This window comes from Pavona decussata, unplaced genomic scaffold (genome assembly GCF_977016875.1).
Source record: "Pavona decussata unplaced genomic scaffold, jaPavDecu1.1 SCAFFOLD_368, whole genome shotgun sequence".
NCBI lineage: Eukaryota > Metazoa > Cnidaria > Anthozoa > Scleractinia > Agariciidae > Pavona > Pavona decussata.
Window position 1 is genome coordinate 185,384 of NW_028145744.1, and position 26,160 is coordinate 211,543.

General features: G+C 39.8%; 1 protein-coding gene across 4 annotated transcripts; it reads right to left on the minus strand.

Moving 5' to 3' along the window:
• Nucleotides 1-587: 587 nt before the first annotated feature.
• Nucleotides 588-25,627, minus strand: LOC146452443 (uncharacterized). Of its 4 annotated transcripts, none has more exons than XM_085097811.1 (8): nucleotides 25,499-25,627; nucleotides 22,476-22,546; nucleotides 16,747-18,449; nucleotides 14,747-14,935; nucleotides 12,550-13,150; nucleotides 11,530-11,844; nucleotides 3,833-3,928; nucleotides 588-3,649 (listed from the first exon to the last, which is right to left on the minus strand). In XM_085097811.1, exons 2-8 carry the CDS (start codon nucleotides 22,492-22,494, stop codon nucleotides 3,438-3,440), a joined length of 3,135 nt encoding a protein of 1,044 aa, XP_084953937.1. In that variant the 5' UTR covers nucleotides 22,495-22,546; nucleotides 25,499-25,627; the 3' UTR covers nucleotides 588-3,437. The 4 variants fall into 4 exon arrangements, with proteins under 4 accessions (XP_084953937.1, XP_084953939.1, XP_084953935.1 ...); XM_085097813.1 differs by having other exon boundaries at nucleotides 588-3,640; nucleotides 3,857-3,928; nucleotides 16,747-18,452; XM_085097809.1 differs by having other exon boundaries at nucleotides 16,747-18,452.
• Between the last annotated feature and the right edge of the window lie 533 nt (nucleotides 25,628-26,160).

Sequence of the window (26,160 nt, forward strand, 5' to 3'; positions counted from 1 at the left end):
AAATCATTCCGGCGAGAGAGCTCGAAAAATAGAAAAGATAGAAGAGAAAGAAAATATAAATGAAAGGAACAAAGAAATGAAGGTTATTATTATTATTAGTGTAAGTCAGAACTGATAAACATCTGTGAAGCTGCTGACGAAGGGTTAACGTTCAGGGCTGAGTTTCTCGAAGCATGGTTAGCGCTAACCATTGGTTAAGAGGTATTAAAAACCTATAGGTTTTCATGGTATTTAACCCGGGTTAGCGCTAACCATGCTTCGAGCAACTGGGCCCAGAACGTCAGCACTCGAATCTCTTTACGGAGGCCAAATTACCTTAACAAATCTGGTGATAAAACCAAACTCCACAGTATTCCCTACAATAAGAAATACAAAAGAGTGGTTCCAAAAAAAAACATTTGAACTGTTCCTGACTGTGAATTACAAGCCTGTTGCTAGGACTAAACTGAAATATTTTCAAATTCTCTCAAAAGTATTAAGACAGCTACAACGTGAACGTTTATTAAATGAACTCTCCCCTTCCCTAAAAAAACATAAAAAAAGAAAAGAAAAGAAAAGAAAACGAAAGAAAAAGAAAAACAGAAAGATAATTTTGCAATTTTTAATAGCAATAAGATAGTTACATGAAAACAAATCATTCTAAGAAGCCCCTAATTTTAAGAAGCTCTGTCAGCCATTCCACTCTTTTTTAAGACGTTCAGTACAATGTTAGGACCACCACCAGGCCTGTTTCGTAGCGAGGGATCTGTCTTGAAAGAAAAATTCAATTACGGTAAAATGACTGAATCATTTACCGAAGAAGTCATCTTAAGGTTTTTTAGAGAGTTGACTGTGCCTCGATTTACACAACCGACACTTCGAACTCACACACAGGAGAGTTTTTCGGCACAGTACTCCACGGAAAAAACCTTGTACTGGTAATATTCTTGTTTACTGTCATGCAAACAGAATATTACCATGGAAAGAATTTATTTGTCCTGCACAGTAACGATCTTGCTGGGTATTTATATTCAAAAGCGAGAGCTCGCATACCAGTCCAATTATTCTCTGCATCACGGGAAAAATCATGCTACTGAAACAAGCCATTTGTGTGGTGAACAAAATTTCTAAAACTTAAGCGGCTTATCCCATAAAGCTGTCTTTTGCACTTTTTAAACATCTGTGGCAGTTATATTTATGTACTTCTTTACGCCCAGAAAGTTATGAGATAACACATTTCTCGGTTCCCACCAAAAGATGTTCTCTACCGTTCAACGAGAGCATTTAAGGAAAGTGCTCTAAATGTTGTTTCCTTCATGTGTTCCCAGATCGGTTTTTGCCTATATCTGTTTAAAATAATACAGTTTGATCTGTTAGGTACGGATGCTTTAGTTGAAAATTTAAGTTGCAGAAAATTTTAGGTAATGGAATGTTATTCGCCGAAACTACTGAGCTGTCGTTGGTTCATGAAAATGATACCTGACCTTTCTATCGTGTTTTGTAACGACAGTACTACAAGAGTTAATTTTGAGCTGACATTTTTCCATCAAAATGAAGCCTTGGGTGCCCCTGCTTAAATTTTGCGGCATTATTTTACAATGCAAATGTTCATATCTATGATCGACTCAAGAACATTAAGGCATTGATCTCCAGATATTTCCCAAACAGTTAGGGAGTAGTCTATCTTGCGGATAAAATCGAAAAAAGTGTAATTTGTTGGCAAATATCACCATAGTGACATGATTGACGGTCGAAAAATAAGGTGATGTGGGCTATCAGGGTTATTTTTTTAGCTTAAAGTTTCTTTTTCGTATCTTTATTCATCTCCACATAATACGTAGCAAGATTGGAGTTCTTTTGGTTGCCCCCATGGAAACTGCTCTTGGTTTTTGTTGGTTTCATAATGTTCAACTTAGTTACGACTTTCACGTTCATGATTTCGACTGACTGAGCTCGGAAATGTTAAGAAATAATAAAGTAAAGAACCGCCAAGGTTTTACGTTTTTATGACTTAATCTTCAGAAGATTAACCACCCCCTAACAGTTTTTGGCAAACAACTTCGGAAGCATGCCTTCATTTTCTTGAGGACGATTTTCTAAAGGTATCGTATTGTGTTATGCAACGTTTCGCAACTTGCGCCGTTACGACACAAGTTACGAAACATCGTCGTTCGGCGATATGATTTTAGACCAGAAATAATAACGTTGGTAAAATGTGCGGTATTCTTCGATTCTATTTGACCATTTACACATACAAAAAAACATTATACATTCAGTTAAAAAAAATCAATGTTATGAGTCTTAATAAGAAAGGCTGAAAAATCGCGTGGCTCGGGTGGGGCCAATTTAATAAAAATTTACACCTATAGTTAACAACCTGGGCCGGCCCAGTTGTTCAGTGCCCCATAACGCTAATCCTGGGTAGACGTGAACATTTATTCGAGTTTAATTACTAATCAATGAACACTCTTTATAAAGAATTTTGTTCCTTAGTTTTGACTTAAACTAATGAGCGAGATGAAAACCTCGGTTAATTTTTAATCTATGATAGCCGTGAATCTCTTTTCAAAAAACCGGGCCCTGGAGCCTAGTTATTACATGTGCATGCAAAAAATGAGTCAAGCAAGCTTTGTTAGAAGTCGTTAACGAGGATTATTGCCAGCTTGTAAACTACAATTTTAAAAGTTTTTCACTTAAATATTGACCCCTGCATGTTTTATACCTGGAGCCAATTTAATGAAACTTTTGTACTTGTAACATATAAGCTGGGTCTTTCACGTGCGAACACAAGAAAGAACTCAATAAAAAGTTCAAAAACGAGTGCAGTAATTCTCATTTAAGACTTCTAACAATGTAAGTTGAGAGCATTTACTACATGCGTGTAAATTTACAAGGTGTAAAATGTTTTTTTGAATTGGCTCCTTTTCCATCCTCCGCGGTGAGATCAAGTTAGATCGTGTAGAGTTTATGCGTTAAACTCCCAGGCCGTTTGCACGTGTAAACTCCATAAGCACTTCAAGAGTAGGTTCCTGTTATCAACTTTGAATTCATTTTTTACAGTTACTTATATCGATGTAGATTCTCGCCAGTTCGAGTTATCATGCATTTTAACCAATGAAGCGGCGGAACTATTTAAAAAAGAAAACAAAACATCCAGCAACCGGATAACTTTTGAGCACACGTTAGGATTGATTCCGGAGTTGATCTGCTTCCGAACAACCGGCCATGAACTACAAAAGTTGTATCTCAGCATAGTAGTCGCATATTTAAAATTCTATGATTCTCTCAGTCTGACTATTATTTTGCCAACAATATTGTCAAAAATGATTCTAAAAACCAAACAGTGGCCAAATTGCTTCTCTCTACTTAATCAGTACAATATGTAAATTCATTGATTTAGCTCGTAGAAGTAAATCAACTTTAAACCCTAGTGAGGTTATACTGAGGCAAACCAGCTATTAAAAGGTTATGAGATATTCGGGATAACATTGAGCATCAAAAAAAACGACAAAGATGCTTGGGTTTCTGGTGTTATCAACCACTGAATCAAACAAAATCTCCGGTCTGGAAGGATTTTTCGGCGGAGGAACTATCATAGCAGAATTGCCTTGACAATATTGACCAACTAGGACCCGGGCAAGGTACATGTAGTGACCTCCACCTCTACCCCCTGCGTGAAGAAAAAAAAAAAAAAAAAAAAACAATCAAATTTTGTTCAATTAAAAAGAGTTGTTCGAATCTGCCTCTAAATTTGGACAAATTATGAATTCCTGAAACAAAACATGAATTGTACAACACCGATTAATTTTCGGCAAAGAAACTATCATAGCAAAGTTGCCTTTACAATACTGACCATATAGCATAGAGTAAGCGCCACCTCCACCCCCTGCGTATTCAACTGAATAAGAGGCATCTCGGGCAAAGTACACCCCTCGCCCCAAGGCCGTTCCTAGGAAAAACAATAAATAAATAAATAAATAAATAAATAAATAAATAAATAAATGAATAAAATGTTCTGTAGTTTAAAAAAATTGTCTGGAGCTGTCCTTAAAATTTAAACAAATTATGAATTCCTGAAAAGAAACATAAATTGCAGAAGACTGGTTAATTTTTTGGTGCCGAAAATTTAGAGCTCGTTTCGCAAAATACAGATTTGTAATTTGCGAAACGGGAGCACTCCGGACTTTCGGCTCACGATCGTTTTGTTCAGAAGTCGTCATTGCGGCGAGGATTATTTAAGAAAAGTGTTTAGGAAAGTAAACTAAGAAAGTTAAATTCCTTCACGGTCTATGCAGACCTCGCATCGCAAACATTTTTATATTTAGAAAGAATATTTATATTTAGAAACTCTGCATGTACTTCCGATGTTTCATTCCTCGTTTAACTTATCGCACAAAGAATCTGACTGGTGTGGTGCTTGATATCTTAAATTCCTCCGGTCATTCCACAGGCAGCCCAAGCTCGCGCCACCAGAGAGCGTGTAATAATTAATTACATTTTAGTTTTCACTGCCGATACTGTCCACTTCTTTTATAGTGGACAGTATCGGCAGTGAAAACTAAAATGACGATAACTCGCTGAAATCGCACCAGATCGACCTGAGGAGCCAGCAAACGCCAAGTAATACACAAGGGAAAAGGGTAAGTTGATTTTATTTGCAAAATATACACTTTTATGAATTTTCGAAGCAAAACCGTTGAGTTCCCATACAAACCCTTATAGATCGAATATTTCGAAATACTTGTAACACAACACCGCTTATCAGCAAGAGTCACGTCCGTGATTACTAATAGTGCGCTTGGTTAGCCTGTGCCCATACAAAGTCTTATAATGCGTTCAAATTCTCAACGGCTGCCCGTAACCCAATACCGCTTGCACTCAAAGGTCATCGTCTCACTAGTTATTAATTATCACACGCTCTCTAGTGACGCCGCGAACTTGGCAGTTTTATTCTTTTTATTGAATGAAAGTTAAATTTAGCGTTTTTTAAACTTCATAATCGACAGTATTTTATTTCCCCGTTACAAAGTCTTATAATGCGTTCAAATTCTCAATGGCTGCTTGCACTCAAAGGTAATCACGCCCACTAGTAATTAATTATTACACGCTCTCTGGTGACGCGAGCTTGGGCTGCCTGTGGTCATTCATCATTTCGCGATCGTTTCTTTCTTTTCGAAAAATACATGAAGCCTTCACATGCCTGTGAACGTTGAACGCGCAGTCCCGCGTGTCAAAAAAAACAGTCGTTCCTTAGTTTGGGTAATTGAACGGATTTAGCATACAATTCTTGGTTTTCACATGACGTCATAAAAAACTGAAATTCATAACTAAACACAAATTTGGGTTTTTATCTTCATCACATATAAGGAAATCTAAATTTCCATCGGCTTGCTTGTTTTCAGCAGGATAGCATTCTTTGTTTTGAAAATAGAGCAGTTTGAATTTTAGATTTTTGCACAGTGCGTGACAGAGGGATTAGACTGTTCACAGTCCCCCTATTTTCCCGTGGGTTTCTCGAGACCGGTACGCTTCGATGGAGCTGCCGCCATCTTGGTTTGTAAAAGCGAGCGCGATCTGGGGAGAGTGTCTAAACTACCGAGGGGAGGGGAGCGGAGTTGGGAGGCGGCGGGAAAAATAGGGAGACTGTAGCAGCTTCTCACTGTCTCGTGTTCGAGGGGCGTGCCGAAACTTTGTCGCCTCGACTAATTGAATCAACTAAAAAATATACTCCCCAGAGATAAACATGTCAAATTGAAGGAAATACGATAGTCCTTGTTGTTTACAGTACAGTTTCTGTACCGTTTCGAAACACAGTACAGTTGTGAAATAAAATAAAGTTGCGAAAGTCTTTCGAGTGAGGATAGGCATGAAATACAGTACAGTACATCAGCTATTTGCAAAGTGAATTTCAATACAAGCGGAACACATAGAGTGAAGCTAACAGCGAAACCTCTTTAGATACATGCCGCATTTGTAACATTTATTTTAAAATAGCAGTCGGCGATTTCGGGAAGCAAAACAAGTACATTTCCACATAAAATTTGTTTAAGATCCCGAAAAGAGCTGGAGTTGCTAGCATTCCTCTAGCCGATCTTTGAAAAGCACATCTTGGAGTTGAAGCTGATCCACAAGATACAAGATGGGAAATCTTCACGTGTTTGCAATAGCGCCTGCGACGAAAGCCACGATCAGCAACGTTTCAACCGCTTTGTGTGTGTTGTTTCGCCCCAGAGAATTGTTCAAAAAGTCGTCCCTACAGTTCGCCATCTACTTCAAAGCAGTCGAAAGAGACATAAAACTGCAGTCTGCCGCCTGCCAAGCGTCCGCTGATTTTCAACCGTTCTGAACCAGTTCCGTCCACCGTATCGACCCGTACCGAGACGCGAATTTTACACTGAACGTTTTGTTGGAAGATGGGGATGTTTGTATACTATTAGGCCTCCAATTCCAAGCCGACGAGACAAACGATAAAAATCAAAACACGATCTTCACAACATTACACGCCAGCCGTATCCACTTTTAGAACTGGCGGTGAAAGATACGTCAGTCATGCTGTCAACGCTTCAGAACTACTATTGTCTAATTGACCAATGAGGTGTTGCCGTTGCTGGTGCAACGGGCCTTTGGAACGCGAGACAGTGAGAAGCTGTTACAGTCCCTCTATTTTTTCGCTTCCCCTCACCGACTATACTAACACCCACTCCCGCTCCCCTCGGTAGTTTAGACACTCTCCCCAGATCGCGCTCGCTTTTACAAACCAAGATGGCGGCGATTCCATCGAAGCGTAATCAAACGGAAAAATAGGGGGAATGTGAACAGTCTACAGAGGGATTGCTGCTCTAAACATGTCACGTACATGAAAACATCGATTCGCCTCGTGTTTTTTTTAGGTCTGATCAGCTAACATGTTATACAAGCGTTAATGTCAATGAGTGAAAGTTCAGCAGAGAGAAGAAAGGCTTTGAGATAGCCAAGGTAAACTCCAGATGTTTTTGCTGGTTTCCGGCCGCCATGTTGGTGCCCATCAGACGGGGCACCAACATGGCGTCCCATACTAAACTCTGTAATTTTCCGTGGTACATTCTCTCGAATAACTCGATTAGGATATATTTATTTATTTATTTATTCACCACGACATACAAACATAGAAAGTTACAATGAATAATAGACTAGGATTACAAGTATATAAGTTTAGAGTAAATAATAATAGTAAAAGAAGTAAGAAATGGCGAGAGACCTCAAGAAACCCCCGGGCTTATACTGAGAGGTCTCCTCGGAGATATGTTGGGACTTTAAGACCAGTAAAGACATTGTATTGAGATTTTTTAACATACGGTGGTGGTAAGATTATAAAGACATAACAGAGTCGGACGTTTCATGCAATTAACTGAGGAAATCAAGAAGCTTTCTTTTGAAGGTGGATAGACTAGGGGAAGACGTAATTGATAATGGCAAAGCATTCCATATTTTTGGCCCTCTATAGAGTATAGTAAATTGCTTGATATTAGTTCGGCAGGTGTGAGGTCGAAAATGAGCTGAGGTTCTAGTATCATAATTATGAATTTGACCACCAGTCGGAAATAAATTTAGAAAGGGCGAAGGCAGCAAACGTTGGTGATAGGAAAACATAAATTTTGCAATATAAAAGGAATTCACTTTAAAAATATCTAGGATATTCAATTGTGCAAATAAAGGTGCAGAAGGTGCAAGGTGATTAGAATTTGTCATAGCTCGCACAGCTCGTTTTTGAAGAAGAAAAATGCGATTTAAGTTTGTTGCATAAGTAGAAGACCAAACTGTAGTACAATAAGTTAAATAGGGATAAATTAAGGTATAATACAAAGATTTTTTAGTGTTTGATGACAAAAGGAAACGAAATCTGTACATTATACCAACGGACTTAGAGATTTTCTTGCAGATATAACTGATATGCGATTTCCAGGTGAGACCTTCATCAATATAAATACCTAAGAACTTAACTTCTGTTACTTGCTTGAGGGGTATACTGTCAAGTGAAATTTGGGAGCTCATGCGGGCAGATTTTTGTTTGAGTTTAAATATAACATAATTGGTTTTCTTTATGTTAACAGAAAGTTTGTTTGATTTCATCCATGAGCTAATCTTAGTCAGTTCACTATTCATTACAGAGGCAACATGATCAGGGTCTGAATTGGAGTAAAAGATACTAGTGTCATCTGCAAAGAGCAGGCATTCTGCCAGTCTGGTTGTTTTGGGAAGATCATTGATACATAATATGAAAAGTAAAGGGCCTAATATGGAACCCTGTGGAACACCGCATCTAATTATCTGTTCGGAGGAACGGGTATCGTTAATCTGGACGAATTGGGTACGGTTGGAGAAATAACTTTTAATCCATTGCAATGCTAGTCCACAGACACCATAACGTTCAAGTTTCTCAAATAAGATTTGGTGGTCTAGCGTGTCAAACGCTTTAGAAAGGTCAAGAAAAACACCTGCCGTGATTTCATTTTGGTCATTTTGAATTTTAGATTTTTGCACAGTGCGTGACAGAGGGATTGCTGCTCTAAACATGTCACGTACACGTACAGCCCTGTGGCTTTCACACGTTGTTTATGTATCACCCTTCTACAACATATCAATTTCTTGACTTTATCTATTGAATGGTTGAGGATTTTATTTTTTCACTTGCGTGGCGATGTGTGAGGTGAAAACCACCTATAGGGTCTCAATGGGGTTAACTGACAGCCGTCAGACAGCCTAAAATTTAACGGCAGCCAACCGTCAAAAAAGGGCAATTTTACTGTCAACCGTCAAGAATTACAGTTATTATTAGTCTTTAAACGGTTTCAAGGTCTTTCAAACATTATTATTTTAGCTGATCATCCTTGACTTCTGGCTCTCAAAGAATCGTTACAGTCACCTGGTGCACATGCGCATTAGATACCATTTCTTAGCTGATTGGCATATCACACTTCATCACAAGTCTCGCGCTGAGAAGCGCATCCTTTGAAAAATGTAAACAAACCTTGTCGAGTCGAAGTATTTGCCAGTCAAAATTATTATAGTGATTATAGACCTAATGCCATTTTAGAACACTCATTTTCTTGATACCATGGAGAATTTACTGATGGACTTGTCCAGGGAAGGTCAAACGTCAACGAATTAGACCTCTGCAGTCGAAGAATCATTTAAATCGTTTATTTCGGTATCCGGTCGTGTGAAAAATTATCTTAGCTGTTAATTTCTACGTTTCACAGTAGGGGTATCGAATGGTCTTTGCGAGCATTTGCGAGCATGCGAGCAGCGTGTTTATTTTTGCGAGCACGAGCAGTTGTCAAATTTTTCGTGCGAGCAGCGAACACTTTAGAAAAAAAAACAGATGGCGAGCAGCGAGCACTTCGTAAATTTTCCGCTAGCCGGAATCTCTCTTTTATCAATAGGATACCTTCTTTTGCGCCAAGTAATACCTAATAATGTGGCTGACACCTCCAAAACAGCAACCTAGTTCCCAGCGTCTCTCTTCTTCCCGCCCCCCTCTCTCGCTCCAGGGGGGCGGGAAGAAGAGAGACGCTGGGAACTAGGTTGCCAAAACAGAACAATAGTTACAGGCTGAACTGTTGAAGAAAGACTGAAGCCAGATGTAAGAATGCTTCAACCTTTTTGTTTTAACCATTTCATGACTGATTTATCGTTTATATATGTATAAAAAATAACTACAATGCAGGATTAACAACGAAATTTCGAGAAATCGAGCACATGTTAACTAGAATGCGAGCAGTTGTAAAAATTTTGCGAGAACGAGCAAGCGAGCACCCGTGTAATTTTTGCGAGCAATTCGAGCAAAGGCCAAATTTTGCGAGCACCTTTAAAATGAATGAGACCATTCGATACCCCTCACTGTGTTTGCATGAGAAGCAAATTGAGTTTAAATATTAGAGAATATGTCAATTTTAAAACGTAGCGAATCGACTGAGCTGCAGTGTAGCGAAACGACTTTGTAGCGAAACCACCGGTAAGCTTTATTTCTGCTTTCAATCATATATTTTCCTTTTATAATTTCGTTTCTACGACTTCTCCGTTATCTAAACTTAGGAACCAAACCCATGTCGTTGCAAGAACGCTTGCTCGACCCGTAGAAAACAAGGTTCTACTGGAGGTTTTCCTTGTCGAGGAGATAATCGACTGTGTACCAAAGCTTGTCTTCGTCTGAGCTCCAAACCAAGCAGCCATGACGCGTAGTTCGAATCGTTTACGAAGTTCCCACCGCACGAACCTTTCGCCAGGTTGAGAAAATGTAATTTTGCAAATATATATAATGGTGATTTGTTCTCCAATGTTTTTGATTAATTTCTCTCGTTATTTTAGTCAACGCAGGCGATTTCTTCCGCCCGGCGCCTTCACGTTTCCCACCTCTTCTTTTCATGTTCCGTTGGAGACACGATCCATACTGTTTTTAACCAAATATGATAAAATAATACCATAGGATGAGCAAAAACATACTCAGAAACAGGTTTCCAGTAAAAGATTGAAAATCCAATAAAACACTGGGAAGATTGAAGCGGATTTCTAGATGCCGACGCGTACTTTTGATTTCGAGTTGAGGTGGACGCTTTTCAAAATTGACAAAAACTAGCGTCCAGGTCAGCGCGGTCACAAAGGTGACTGTGTCCCTTTAAGGGGGCAATACACCTAAATCTGAATGAAATTTGAAGAGGTTATAAGAAGGGATAGTGGAAAGAAAATGATTTTTGGAACACTAACAGACAGTTGATACCCACGCAAGAGCACCCCAGGTTGCTAGTGGACTAACTTGGTATCCGTCTATTAATTATTAACTACAAATTCTAATTTTAAAACTTCACTAAATCTTCAATATTTCTCATTCCCTTAATTTTACCAATCTTTCTAGAAAAACTACTCCTCCCAAATATACCCAAAAATCACCCAAAAATTCATAAAATACCCCACAACACAGATTCACGATATGATGATTGGGTTTTTGGATTGCTTGAAACGCGAACGAGATATTTCCATTAAAGCCATGTCAGGTGGCGGAAAAATGGCGTTCAGGTGTAACTCCCTCTTCACTGGTAAACATGTTTCCATGTTCCCAAGTATACTCACTTCGATTTATGGTGTTTTCCACTTAATTTGTGTATCAACTGACATCACAACTAACTTCCGTCTGGAAGTACCTCTGGTTTCAAATATTAATGATAAACTACATTGAAATCGTGTTTCTGACCAAAATACAACCTCCAGAACACAATACTTAATAATAACTTTAACTCATGGAAGAAATTTCCCCTTGATAACCGTCAAACGTCAAAATCGGTAAAACTTAAGCGTCAACGGTCAAAGCTATTCCCCCAATGAGACCCTCGTAGGTGGGAATCGGAAGTGGAAACTCATCACTAACCGAATCAAAATTTCGAGTTTACTTCCTCGACGTATTCCAGATGAGATGCATCATTGTTTATGTACACCCCGACCCTCGTGTTTTATCCTAGTCCACACATCCCCCCTCCCTCCCCTCCTGACAGCTGCAATTTATTACTGAGCACTTACCATGTACCCCACAAAAGCTTCTGTTAAAACCCTGTGTGTTTATCGCTAATATGTTTTTAGCGTCGGTTCCATGGAACAGTTCTCGCTCATTATTCCCTCCATTATCTTTATCCATTTTCTGCTTTCTCATCATGTAGAATTTATAAAGATGAGGATTCTGAACTCGCTCAATTTTCTTAATATTCAGTCTGCTAGCTGTTGTTCGAACTTTCTGCAAGACAGTTTGGTACTCAGAGGAACCTGGGGCGAGTGTCACCTTGTGTACTGTCGTGTCAGGGCTTGGCATTGGCGCCCAGTGCTTTGGAAGCGAAATTCCTAGAAAAAAATTATGGATGGCAGTATCGTCACCTCATTAGTTTCCAATGTTTTTCCGTGTTGTGCACACAAAATATCTCTTGCTTAAATAAAACCAGTTGGTGATCCTCGGTTTAACATTGTCTATCAACAAAGTTAAGTAGCGTATAATGTCGTGTGGATTGTTGAAACAAGTTATTTAACATCGGTTGATAGTCGTTGAACCGAATAGAGACTGAATAGAGACACCGACTCGAACAAAAGTTTCTCAAAAAACAAAAGTAATCTGAGATTTTGTTTGTTTCTTTTTTAAAGCAGTTCGTTTGCACAACACCATGTGTGTGTGTGTGTAAAAAAATGGGGAACAATTGTGAAAAGCAAAGATGTTTAAGCCATGTTGCGCTTTGTTGGTCACGGCCCCTTTGTAGTTTACATTGCAACAGATTAAATAGAATTATCAAATATACTCACAGTTGTGCATTTTTGTGGGCAGATGAGTGGCCTAGGGGTGGGGGGGGGGGGGCAGTAGCAGCAATCAAGTGGAATTTGATTGCAATGATGATTATCATGGTGGGCGGGGGGAGTGAGTGAGTGAGTTTTGCGTTCAGTAGAAAAAGTATGCTAGGTCAGAACAACAAGAGGAGAACCGTTGGCTGCAACTATCACCATTGATCGCTTCCCTTTTTATTAGTTACACTAGTCATACTATATGAGCTGCTTACTAACCTTCTTTAGAAAGTTGACTGATAGTATTTTTTTCCACCTTTTGAGTTTTACAGGCTTCGGAAAAACCTTTCTTCAAGGCATTAACTGCTTTTCCGACACTTATCTTGTCCCTGCCTGTCACAAAAAACTTCACCGAGTGGTCGTCCGTCGCACTCAACATACTTCTGCGTTTTGTTGGTTGCGCCTCTAGAGTCTCCTTCGAACAGGAAGATGAAGAAAATGAATCACTACCCGGGTCATCTACAACTTGTATTCCTGCTGGCTTTGCTGGTCTGCTTCGTCTGAATTTGGATCGAACACTCCGAAATAGACTACTCATGGCGTTGGAAGGACGGAACTTGTGTTTGGATTGTAAATTAGCCATCTCTTGTCCAAAGGCACTGACTAGGGCCTGATCTAGCTTATACACCACAAACCGGATCTCTTTCAAGGTGGACGAAGGATTGGCCTGGCAAAAGCCGATGGTTTCTGTTAGCATGATTCTCGATGCGTCATTTGGTGGGAAGTTCAAGTTTCCGGTTCCAATGACAGGAAATGCAATGGACGTCCCTCCAAGGTCCTCACCCTTCTGAAGGCATTTCTGAACGATGTCCCGTAAAACCTTGAAGAAAAAAAAAATGACGCCGTAAAATAAGACATTTTAGTAGTTGAACTGGGTTACAAGAATTCGACAACATAAATATGATGGACCTGATCGTTTTTCTCTCACGACAACAGCAAAAAATTGTATCTTATACTTATTAACCTCACTCGTTTCCTCTGCTTCTCTAAACTGCTAGTTTACTTCGATAAGCTTGGCTAAGCAAACCAGCTCTCCACTAGCGGAGTTTCTTTTGCTCTCCCGCTCTCTTCTATTTCTTGCCTAATGAGTGCGCCTTCTGAACGTATCCGAAAAAACAACAACAACAGCAACAACAACTTCAAACCGTTTCCGACTTCTCTTTCTATCAGGGGGTATACGAGGATGTATACGGAGAGACTCTGCTCGAAAGAGGTACCTTTTTCACCCTTGCAGTATGCCAAAAGGTAGCAAAATTTAAAATTTAAGATTTTAGTTTTTTGAACAGGTCGCAAAAACAGACTGTGAACCGAAAGGTAGCAATTAAACCCAATAATTAGAAAGGGTAGTAAGAACTGAGTATAATTTCTGACAAAAATTACAAGTTAAAGATTGCCTCTGTCAGCGGAAAAGAAATCTGACTTTGGCGTCATCTTTAATACAAAAAGGGTACAACTCTTAGTTTTATGTCAGTTGGTCCAAACGCTTTTGATTGATGGCAGGTATAGTCATTGACTCTATTTCGGAAAATTAAGAAACTAGAACAGGGATCCAAAAACTTTGACGGCATACTACTTGTGTATTTTGATAGCAACAACGAACACTGAACTGCAGAGATTACATCTTTTCGTCTGCCAGATTACCATACAAGCGCCCAGTACACAATAAAACGTCAAGTATCGTGTGCATCTCCTAATTATCATGCACAACCGCGACGCGAAAATGATAAAAATAAAAATAAGAAAAACGGAGGGCTAACGCAAAACCTCAACACATGCCCGTTGACATTGACATTGACATTTACTTGCCTTTTTTCCCAATAAATTTACAATTTATCCATAGTTTAATGTGTGGCGAGGTGACCTCTTGAAATCACCAGGCTTATAGTTGAGGCCACCTCGTATTACGTCAGAGTGAACAGTCACTCTTCACGCTGTTCGCAGCCATTTTGGATAGCCTTGCGTTTGACATGTGTTTATATAATGTAGCTTCCGCCAGACACCGCTGTATAATCATTTAATTTTGTGGTCACTTGAAATATAGTAACCATGGACGAAGCTATGGACGAAATGTGTTCGAGTGACGGGAAAGGTATTACAGATAGTGTGGCTTTATTTGGTTTTTGTGAACAAATTCTTATCAATCACAAGCACTGGCTTGTTTTCGGATAATGGGTCTTAAACAGTATATGGACTTTTCAGAAAGAAAAAAAAAACGTTAAATCGGCGTCCAAACAACAGCCCAGCAGAGTAGTCGGCCTGGAAGCGGCAATTAATTATCGCCGACAGCAAGTTACCTTTGACAACCCAGCCAGTGAGTGAATAGAGATAATGGTAACGCAGATTGTTTAAATTGCCATTAGGTACTTGTTTGGTCTTGCAAAACACAGACAAATACATAATTATGTAAAACACTCACTGTTTCACCCTTGCCTCCATCCCATTTGCTGCAGTTAGTATGAATGACGTGATTGCAAGCCAACTTGAAGCCGGCAGTGACTGTAACGTCACCAGTGTTTGGATTTACTAGATTCTGTTGCATTGCCGGTCCACCCGCATTGACGATCGCCTCAGAGCATGCTCCTTGTGAGCTGACCAGTATGTGAGCCTGCAATAAGACAGACTTGATTATAAAATTCATCGATCTTGGCTTGTAGGCTTAGATGTAACTCAAATATCTGTGAGCTCCTGCATCATATTAAGCTGCATGTTTGGTGTAGAGCTTTTCTTTATTGAATTCTGATTTATTTCAATATCGTTTGACCCATTTGTTGGCTTCACACTACAAGCTAAGTTAGTTTCAAGTAAGCACTTGATTCAAGTGCACTTGAAAATCTCAAGTCGCACTTTAGAAAACTTGGCTTCACACCTGGTGACAAAGTATACACTTGAAGCACAAGCTGTCAATCATCGTTCGCGGTAAAATCAGAAATGCGACTGCTCGCCGGAAAATCATGGAGCTTTTACAACGGAAAAACGTTTTATGCTGTTTACTCTTCATTTCGTCTTTAATTTTAACTCAGAGAGTTTTAACATTACAGGAAATGCATAGGTACTTCATTGTTTACGAGTACTTGGCGACAAAACAAAAGAACAGGCGACATCTTCTGAACTGAAAATCGATGGTTCAGGCTGTCCGTAAAGATGAAATTCAAATAAGACCGTAACTTTAAATCGGCTTTTCCTTCTTTTTTATGTTTACTTACAAAAAAGACTGTTCCATGGAGTCCTCAAACTGCGAGGCGTATCTCCAACCATCCATTTTTGATTTTTTTTTTTTATTAATTTTAGTTCACGGCAAAATGTTTATCTGTCCTGGCACCGCAGCACTTGGCTTTCAATTGGTTTCCCTTTTCCTATTGGTCAAGTACGTTCTCAAGTGTGGTGTTGGCCATACTTGGCGGCGTACTTCGGCTTCTTTGAACTACGAAAGTTTCTATGGTCACTAAGTAAAGTTCAAGTTGGTAGGTTTTACCCCTTCACACTCAAAGTAGGTTTCAAGTGCACTTAGATTATACTTACAAGCTCTAGTGTGAAGCCCCCTATTAGCCTGCGAGCAAGCTCTCTTGGGGGTGGGGGGCGGGAGGGCCCCCCCCCACCCCTAAGAGAGGCTATTGACACATTTGATACAAGGGTTGATGGGAGGGAAGCAAAAAACGGACCTTGAAGTTCTCTTTACTCCTTCCCATCAACCCTCACGATCGTCCACCCTTGCATAGCTCCTAACCTAACAACAGACGACTGAGAAACATCAGTAAATTCCAAACAAAAATGACAGAAGAATCATTTAGAGAGTGCTTTGCCAAGCCCCATAAATTTTAGCAACGAAATCCATTTAAATGAATTGAACAGTTCTTCAAATACCTTAGCAATCACATCCGGGCAAAATGTAACAATTGAATACGGCATCAACAAATCTACGTTACTCGTAAATGATAACAGATAATACACGTTTACATGTTTTAATTCCTAAGAAAAAAGTCTCGTAACTTACTGTTCTTGAGGTTTAAATAAGAACATGGTATTCTGTTGATGAAACACGACGAAGCGCACGGGCGTTCAGGCCTCTACGCAAAACACGCCGGAACTTATGTCGCCAGTGCCAAACGTAGGAAAACCTGCAACCGCTCTCAAGGGTAAAGAACTGTATAGCCAGTGCAAAACGGGGAAAATGAGCGCGTAACCAAAGTCGTGATTGGTTAAGGCTTGCTCCTGATCTGAGAATGAAAAGGGAATGTCCTCCCTTTTTGGTTGACGTGTACTGAATGAGATCTTGTAACGAGTTTCAGTGTTTATCACCTCAAAGCCAATCCAATTACGTAATTGCTTTGGCAATCAGAGCCATGTGAAACCTCATCAATATCCACACCAAGTAAACAAATAAGGATGTTACTACATTATTAACTTAGTTAAACTTACCTTCTCAGCCTCGATGTATCCAGCTCGCCAGGAAATTTTCTGCCCATTTGTTGTGACAAAGAAGGAGGGATCAATTTTAGGTGGAGCTGCTTCCCCCTCCTCCTGCTCCTCCTCCTCTTCCTCATCACCATCATCATCACTACCGCGCTCACAGCCGTCATGATTATTGTCATCATCACCGCTTGTAGCATCATGTTCCACAGCTGCTTCTGCATCTCGGGTGCGCATGTCATGTCGCTTCTTCTCAAAACTCGTATGGACTTGTACTGCGCATGCGTGGTCCTTTTCCACCGATTTTACCAGACGATCGCCTTTTCCGCTGGAAAAGAATTTCTGCAGACCTGGCTGTTTTACGTCAAACGTCGTTGAATTGATATCAGCTACGAGAGCGTCAAGTTTTCTTCTTGCACGTTCAAGTCCTTCTTTGTTGCCAGAAATGACAAAATCATCATCACTTTTTCCATTCTGAATCTTGACTTCAAAATCTACGAGTTGAGTTTCAATCGAGCACAAGTCTTCCTGACGAAGTTCACTGATATATCTTCTGACAAGTTTAGAAGGACAAGTAAATTGGTCCTTTTGAATGCAATTTTTTTCTAAAAAAGTGTTCAGCTCCTTCATCGCTTCCATCACATCTTCGCGAAACCCACCAACAAGGGTATCGCTCCAGGTAGTCTGATATACATGAACAAGCTCTCCAGTGTTAAGTGCATCGCACAGTTGGCGCCATCCCGGCGTTTTCAGTACATGCTGGCTCCTCTTATCCACACAAACTTTCTCTTCAAACGTTAACTTGCTCACCAGACTCGCAGCCTTGTCCGCTTGCGCAGCTGACGTCCCTACAATCCGAGCCTGGTTATCAATCACGAGGACAGCTTCAACGTTGTTTTTTTCCAGCTCACATTTCACTCTCTGTACACCCTTGTCTGTACCTAGCACCCCTAAGATGTTCTTTGATACATTTAATTTCTTTTCCACCATCTCCATTTCCAGTTTGTGGACCTTCATCGTCGCTTCAACGAACTGTGGCTGCGGTCCTTCAAAATAAATTTCCTCGGCTTCAGTGTCGAACTTTATCTTCAGTTCTTTGTTATCCTGTTGAAGCTTCTCTGCAAACTTTATCTTCTTTAACAAAATCAACCGTTCTTCGGCAATGTGTTTTGTCAACTTCGCATAGGTTTTCGTGGATTCTTCCCGATATATTTCCTGTAATTTTGCTTTTAACTGATCTTCATATTTTTTAGCATCCGGGCTGGAGCAAACAATTCTTGCAACAAGAAAATCATCGATAGGTTTGACCAGCGGTGGATCAATTCCAAAGCATGTGCAAATGTTGGGTAACTGAGTCTTCACGGCTTCCCAGAAATCTTTGTTGACTTCAAGATCACAGGTCGTAAATTTGCCAAGGTAGCTTTGGACTTCTTCAATGCACTCCGACTGCCAAGAATCGCTTTCGTCTTCACCACGATACACTATAACAACTGTTTTATTGTTTGGCTTCCAGTTTATTTCACTCTTCTTCGCAGCCAATGCCTGTTTTAGTTGATCATGTCGTGATGTAGTTGTGACGAACTCCATTACATCCGGGTCTACAGCCAGGTGCAGTTGTCGCTCTTTAAGCTCGAACCGCTGACTCCCTGGAGCCCTATTTGGAGCGTCTGCACTTGCTTCCAGGCCACTTGAGTTGTCCTCTTCGTTGTAGTCTTCTAAAGATTTATGGAAGACTCTGAACTAAAGTTGTGCTTTGTTTACAGTCAATCCAGGTCACGCGTGACCAGTATTTCCAAGAATGAAATGAACATTCGAATTTCTCTTTGTAATGTCCGACGTGCGAATTGAATGTTGAACATTTCTCTGGAAATCGTTTCGAAAAAGACGCATTAACTGAAAAAAAGGATTCAAAATACTTGGGAAACAATTGTTATTCTTGAAATATTCAATTTTGCAACGTAAAGAAAAATTCATGGCTTTATACCGTCAACAAGCTAGGGAAGTTTATACGGGAACTCTGAAATCTCGTTGGCGATTTTCAAAACTGACATGTAAATTTCAAAACTCCGTTCAAATTTCAAAAATATCGTTCACGCGTGACCTGGGTTGACTGTAAGACGTGTGGATTTTGTTTAAGATGTATCCTAATTTCCGAGTATGCCTGTGTCACTTATCACTGTGTTACATATGACTGTCTTCCTGTGTCGCTTATAATACATCATTCTCATCGATCCTAAATATTTTTTCTAACCAATGGTGTGGTCCTGTTGTTATTCCAACAACAGGCTTTTGTTAAGGAACAATACTTAAGGTTACCGGATACCTTCGAGAGTCGTTTTTTGACCAAAAAAATTTTTAAGGCCAAATTAAACATTACTAGTCTCGCTTCATTTTCAAATAAAAAAAATAGGCAGTCTCAGACTGCATGTGTCTACTGCAGTTATAGTATAGAAATGTGATATAAAAGAATTGAAGAAAAGGGAAATAAGACTGAAATGAAAACGAAGAGGGAGGAGTGGAAATAGGATAGAGATAAAAAAATGGTTGTAAAAATGTTGCACAGAATACTGGTGAGATTGAGATTAAGCTGGTATTATTTACCACAAACATTTTGTAAGAAGGGAACTGTAACTTTATTCTAACATAAACAAAAATATATTATATAATCTTACAACGTGAACCACAACTTTGTACTGAAAGCAATGCAGCAAAGTTCTAAACATAAAGTACTGAAAGCAAAGTTCTAACCTGAAACGTAGGCATAAAATGCAACAGAAACTATTAATTAATCTATACTGAACTTATGAATGGCAAGTAGCATTCTTTAACCCTTTGACTCCTGTCGTGTTTCCATAGTTTTCGCATAAATTAACTTTTTCCTGGAGCGGTTTAAAATGCGCAGTAGATAAATAAATATCGTTGGCTTCCAAAATTAACTGCATATTAAACTGGAATGATTAAACAAATGTTTTCTGACGTAAAATAATATCGTTACTATTAATCATTTGCCGAAAAACACACTTGAACGCAGAAATATATAAAATTCACGGCATGTTGATGAACACCTTTGGCATATCAAATTTCAACCCGCTTAAGTAAATTGTCCTTGTGATTACGCATTTGTCGCTTCTCAAACGCATATATGAATTGACAAAGACACAAAAATCAACAAAAAGCTTTTCCAACAAAACAATTTATTGAAATAAACGATGCATTTGCTATTAGAGGCCAAAACTTTCAGTTTTTTTTGCGTGCGTGCAAACACGCATGTAAAATTTGAAGACACTCCGTGATTGTTCAAAGCGGTCACTCGCAGTAAATTCGGGCACGTTTGCGATGAAAATTACAGAAGTTACAGAATTCTGGTTCAAATCATCACTTAAACTATTCGTAAAAACCAAATCAACATCGGAAAACATCATTTACCGTATTGTCGCCATTGTCCTGATCCGGAAATACAATCGCTTACCTTTTAGATCTCGGTCAGTCGAGGATTAGCGTCGGCTTTCGATAGGATTCCATTTGGGATTCCTGTGGCATTTACACTCTTACACTCTTTCACTCTTTCACTCTTTCACTCAACCCGATGACATAGTGTCTACGCTTCTCTAGAAGCCGTAGACACAAAAAATTCAAATCTTGAGGCGTGCACGAATTATCAACAAGAAAGTTTTTTTCAAATGAAATTCTATGATCCGCCAGAGTGCTATAAGCCAATTAAAACGCGTTGTGACCAGCGTTAGGGCCTCCCGTGATGTTTTTCGCGGTAAAACATCCAGGGTCGTTCATTTCATGTCGCCTCTATTCCTTTTGTTTACGTTGCAACTTGTGATTTATTCACACCAAGTTTTCGCTTGTGTTGGTTTTGCGTACCGTGTATGAAGAAAAATAAGAAAGAAAAGAGACCGTGGTTGAAAACTAAGAAGAAAACTGGTCCTAAGAAAAATAAGAAGAAAGTTTTCGATGAGGATGGCGAAAAACTCTTTCCGAAACCGCATATAAAGCGCATAGCGCATAAGCCCAGGTACAATAATCGATATATTGAGTTCTTTGGGGCCCTTTCCTTTGCCACATATTGCGCTCAACGCTGGTCTCCAGGTTGCGAGTGAAAATGTCTCCATCAAATCTGCAAAGCAGAAAAACTAGGATGTTGAACTGCAAGCTTGCGACGGCAATTTATTAGCATAGTTAATGGTATATATAATTAGTCCTTCAACGTACCCCAGTGACCGCATTTCTGCCTGCAGCTGTTCTTTTGGATGAGTAGGGCTCACCGACGAGGCCACTGCAGTTTTCCTTTTCTTCGAAGAATTCTTTTTGCCCGTGCCCGGCATTTTGCAATAGACTGGTAATAGAGCTGCGGTCACGCACTCAACTATTTTACGGCGCGACACCAGTAATCTCAGGGGACTCAACAGTAGGTCTCCTGTAATTCTATTGGCTTTCGACATAAGCGGCATCCACAGTGTTGAAGTATGGCGCTGCAATTTATGCACAAGTGCGTGAAATGTTTGTAAACCTTTAAAAGCGGAAAAAACCTACTTCGTTTTCACGCGAGTGTGCTTTCTTCAGAGTAATATACTGTACAAGGATTTGACGGATTCCCTTGAAATTGAGCCCGAAGATTCCCAAGACACGGAGCAAGAACACCGTGTGAGGGATTTCCGTTTTGTAAAATTGATCTCCCGCAATGGCCTTCGTCGTCAAACGTATCGGTAAGTTTTTGACAGTAAAACTGCGAAGCAACCAATAGGAATATCGAAAAAATCTCACACGGTTTTGAAGATTAATCGGCCTTGTGATTGATATGATGCAGTAGTTTTGATTCTGCGGTCAATTCCTCAGAGACATCAGTCGTTTTGGGCTTTTGAGACGCACTCTCCTTTATACGGCTAGAAAAAAATCAACGCGAAATAATTTTTACCGGATAGTACATTTCATTAGCTTTGTACCGATATATAGTTAATGGTTGTTGCATTTAAGACAGCGCGCAAATATTCTTTTTTCGCGAAGGACACCCACGAAGGTGTCCAGTAACCTGAAGATACACCAGTCTTACAACTTAGGGGGATTCGTGAATATGGCCCATGAAACCCCCAAACCGTAAACTATCCGGCAAAGCGTTTCAAGTTGCAAGTTTTGCTTCTTTTAGAGCAAATGGTCAAACTTCCTTCAGGGACAAGACCCGGCTAAGTGTGTTCAGTTTTGAACGCTCTTCTTTTCCTCATTCGGTCTACCACAAGTTAAAGTTAAAGTCAGCACTTTCTTATTTAGGAAAGCCTTAATCGACTGGTTTTACACTGTAAAGCGCATGTTATGAATAATGCGCTATATAAGTATTTTTAGTTCTAGCTTAGTTTAGTTTAGTTTCCTACTTCATCCTCGGACCCTGGTTCCGCGTTCAGTGTCAAACCATTTCTTGTACACACGAGTTCTGAGAAGGTCTGTAAACTAGTCGATGCAAACGGTGCTTTTTTATCTTTAATTACAATGATAGAAAGCAAATTTAACTGACTAAGGAAATTCAAAGTTACTCAGTGAACCTGAAAAACAAGCACTAACCAGTCAATCAGTCCACTTATAAACCTTGATACCATGATATATATGCTTTTCATGATAGTTTTATGTTTGTTCTTTATCTCCTGGTAGTTTTCAGTAGTGAGTCTCATCCAGTTTCGTTTTCGATGCACCCACAAAAGTAACAACATCAACGAGAAATTCCCGTTAGATTCACTTACCATATTCATCACTGTCCATTGCTTGTACTGAAATCGCTGTATTACTTCAGTATTTGTAAACAACGAAGTCTCTAAATTAAACAATAATCGACGTTATATCAGTAAATCAATAAAATACTTCTAATTTGGGCAAAATTGAGAAAATTTAGCTCTGATAGAAAAGATACCAAATAATTTGAGTAGTGTATCAGCTCTCCTGAGGCTTGTAATTGTTTTAATTGTGTAGTAGCTGCTGTTGTTTTTAGGGTCGGGGGTATTGTCTGTTGTTTGTGTGTATTGCTTTCTAGAAGGGTTACAAGCCAATCACTTGAGACCTTATGAGAGCTGTTACATCGCCCAATATTTTTAAAGCTAATAACACACATTCTTTTGTATTTTTCGTGTCGGTCTCCCACCCCAAGCCTCCAGGTCTCGCTCAGTCAAGACCTGCGGGAGTTCGAGTCCCGACCATGCGGAAAGAAAATTTTTTTCTAGCCCAAGTGGACTATCCGATAAAGTGAACGTGAAATTGATTTATACGTTAGCACACTCACCATGGCATGTATTTCGATGAGTAGTTTGTACCGCAATGAATTTTGGGAGACTTGTGATTAAACGTTAAGGCCCGTTTAAACGGTTTTCAACATTTGCTTCAACATGCGTTCAACACTTTGTTGGACCAAATGTCGGGGGCGTTTGAACAGGTCGTTCAACATTGTTGAAAGTACAAAAACAGGCGCGTAGGAGGGGGGGTTCGAGGGGTTCGAACGAACCCCCTTTACAGATCAGTAATGGCAGAAGAAAAAGCACAATGAGGAGGTTGAACAACTACATGAGGTGTACCGGTTATGCGAGAGATTAGAATGTCCGCCCTGGTTCTAATGCATATCAAATATGATATGCCTGTCAATCGTGACGAGATAGTCAATTTGTTCGAAGGCCTACACCCGCGAATGATGCAGTTTACCAGCTTGGTGTATGACTATCAGCAGATCGAATAGCTATCAGAACTCGACAGGGCGCGGAATGTACATTAAACTTTCTTGTTTAAGTTGAAACAATTATGCCGTAGAAATAATGTATATAGCTCAAAAAGCTGCTGTAAAACAAATTTGTGATTTGCCTAAAATGGGTCTCAAATTGCAGAAAATGAGGTTTCTGGGAGCCTAGATTTCCAAAAATTTCCGGGGGAGCATGCCCTTGGACCCCCCTAGTAAGAGCGCCTCCGGCGCTCAGCAATATTTGGGGCTCAACGAACACCCCTATCTAACCCTTACCTACGTGCCTGAAAAAAATGTTGAAAGTGTGTTGAATAAAATATAAATTGCTTTAAACTTTCATTCAACACCGCTTCAACATTTCCTCATGTTTCCTTTGTTCTTAAAAATGTTGATTGGCGTTGAAGCCGTCTGAACACTCCGTTCAACATTTGTCCAACATTTGCCCATATCCACTCAACTTTTGTTGAACGAATGTTAGGGCAAATGTTGAAAACGTCTCAACGGGCCTTTGGTTGCAACCATGTGCTAGTATAGTGTACGCAGTGGACCTTACATAGAGGCTTCGTACGTCTTTATTTTGTCGATAAGAGAGCCATGTTGAAAAACTCGAGTAGATCAAGATTGTGGTCAAAGTTAGCAGGTCGTGCAAAGGAGAAAATACGACGGAGAAACGTTTGAACTGTTCTGAGCTCGTTCGTATATTTTCTTGGGCTCCACGAAGTTGTAGTCAAAGTAACCGGAAGTCAGGTGTGCTCGTCTCTGTGGCGCACGTGACACGGCGCAGCACTCCCGTGCCAAAAGATCTCTGTTTAGAACCCCACTTCAGCAGACAATTTTAAAAAAATCCTAAAAAAATGTGAGTGGCGTAGCGTGGGCCATAAAAGAGGCCTATTATTAAGCCTTTATGGCTTTCTTGTTTAAATAACGTCTCGTCTAGAGGCGAAAACATCGACATGCCATTACGGACAGCGCGTCACCCAAGCCGAAAATGGTCTGGACACTACAAACGCTTAGGGGCTTGGTTCCTAGTTTACAGAACATAGTAACGCCTGTTCATTTTTAGCTTTATGCGGGAAACTCGTACACTTGAATAAAATAAATCGTTTCGTTGCCTACGAGTGACCTTCATTCATCTGTTTGTTGCATAAAATGCATATGAATCCTTCCGAAAACATCCGTCGCAGCCGAAAGGCTCTCTTCTTCAGACACGAGAGTCAGTGGTTCGCAAAGGGTTTTCATCAGCCGAAAACAAAGCGGGAAATCACGAAGCATCAATCGATGCATTCCTGGCACTGATCTGAGATAAGCCCCAAGACGATATTTTGCCAACATATGGTATTAAGTATTCTTCTTCCTATATAAGTAATCCATATCGAGTGTATCGACAAATTCCTTGGAGGCCTTTTTTTTTTTTCGGAAATCACGACCACGATCACAGGCTCACAGGCTCAGTTTTTGCTGCTAGTATGCGCTGGATGTCCTTCTTCTAACAGAATTTGACTTGTTTACAACAAAATGAAGCAGGCGCACAAACATTGTCTTTTTGTCGGGCCCAGACCATTTTCGGCTTCGGTGGCGCGCTGTCCCTTATAAAAATTCACCAGGCGGTGTTTTACATACCACACTTCCGCAAATTGCGTCGCTCATTTATCGATTTGAAACTGAGCTACATCATTTCAGCTCACCACTATGCGAGATATAATTCTCAAATGAACAGATTTGGCATAGTTTTACGTGTTTCTCCCACCAAACCAGCATCGATGATCTTGCTTTAGATATTTAGGATAAACTACGAGATGTTTGTGTCGTCAAAACAATTTCATCAGTTCTTTAAAAAGTGTTCCCGTTTCAGAATAACTACACGCTTGTGTACCTCAGATGACAACGCGTCACAAGACTGCTACACATTCCTAACTTAAAAGATCAAGAGAATACAACCGGTAACAACATCTTTGCCACCGATCGACGCTTGAGTAAGACACGACAGAATATATTTATGACTAAACCTTGTAAACAGCCCTTTTTCTGATCGAGAAAACTTACCAAAGATTAATTCCTTGCGGTCGGTAGCAAAACACCCTCTGAAACAAATACGCAAAGTAAACCAGACGCAAACTTGCTGAAGTCCGTAGTTTCACTTTCAATGTTCACTTCACTTCTGCTCAGTTCTCAGAAAACAGCCAGAGCTGGACTGGGAACGGGCTTTATTTTTTTGGTTATGGTAACTGGTCAGCTTTTACATTAATTAAATTAAAGTAAAAGAAAGGGCAGAAAAACTAAACAAAAATTCCTCCGAGGTAACCGCGCAAAGGTTGGGCTTGGAACACTTTTTTTATTTCACAGCTCCTTATCGATGATACATAAGAAAGGTTATACAAACAAAACCGCTAAATTAAAAAAATATTTAAGGTTTTCTGTGAGTTCAATTTCTGGATATTTTAGAAACAATTCGGTTCCATCCTAGCAATCAGTAGTGAAATTGGACCAAATTGGACCATTATTTTAACGCCAGTTTTCGTTGACTAATACAAATATGCTTTGGATTTTTCAAATTGACCGCTCAAGATTGGAGACGGTATTCCTTTAAATTTATACGTTTTGATTACATTGTGGGGGTGGACGTAAGACCTTTTGCTTCTTTTTCCCAAATAGCAGCTGTAAATAGACCCTATGCAAATATGACATTTTGATTTTGCTTTTGTCTG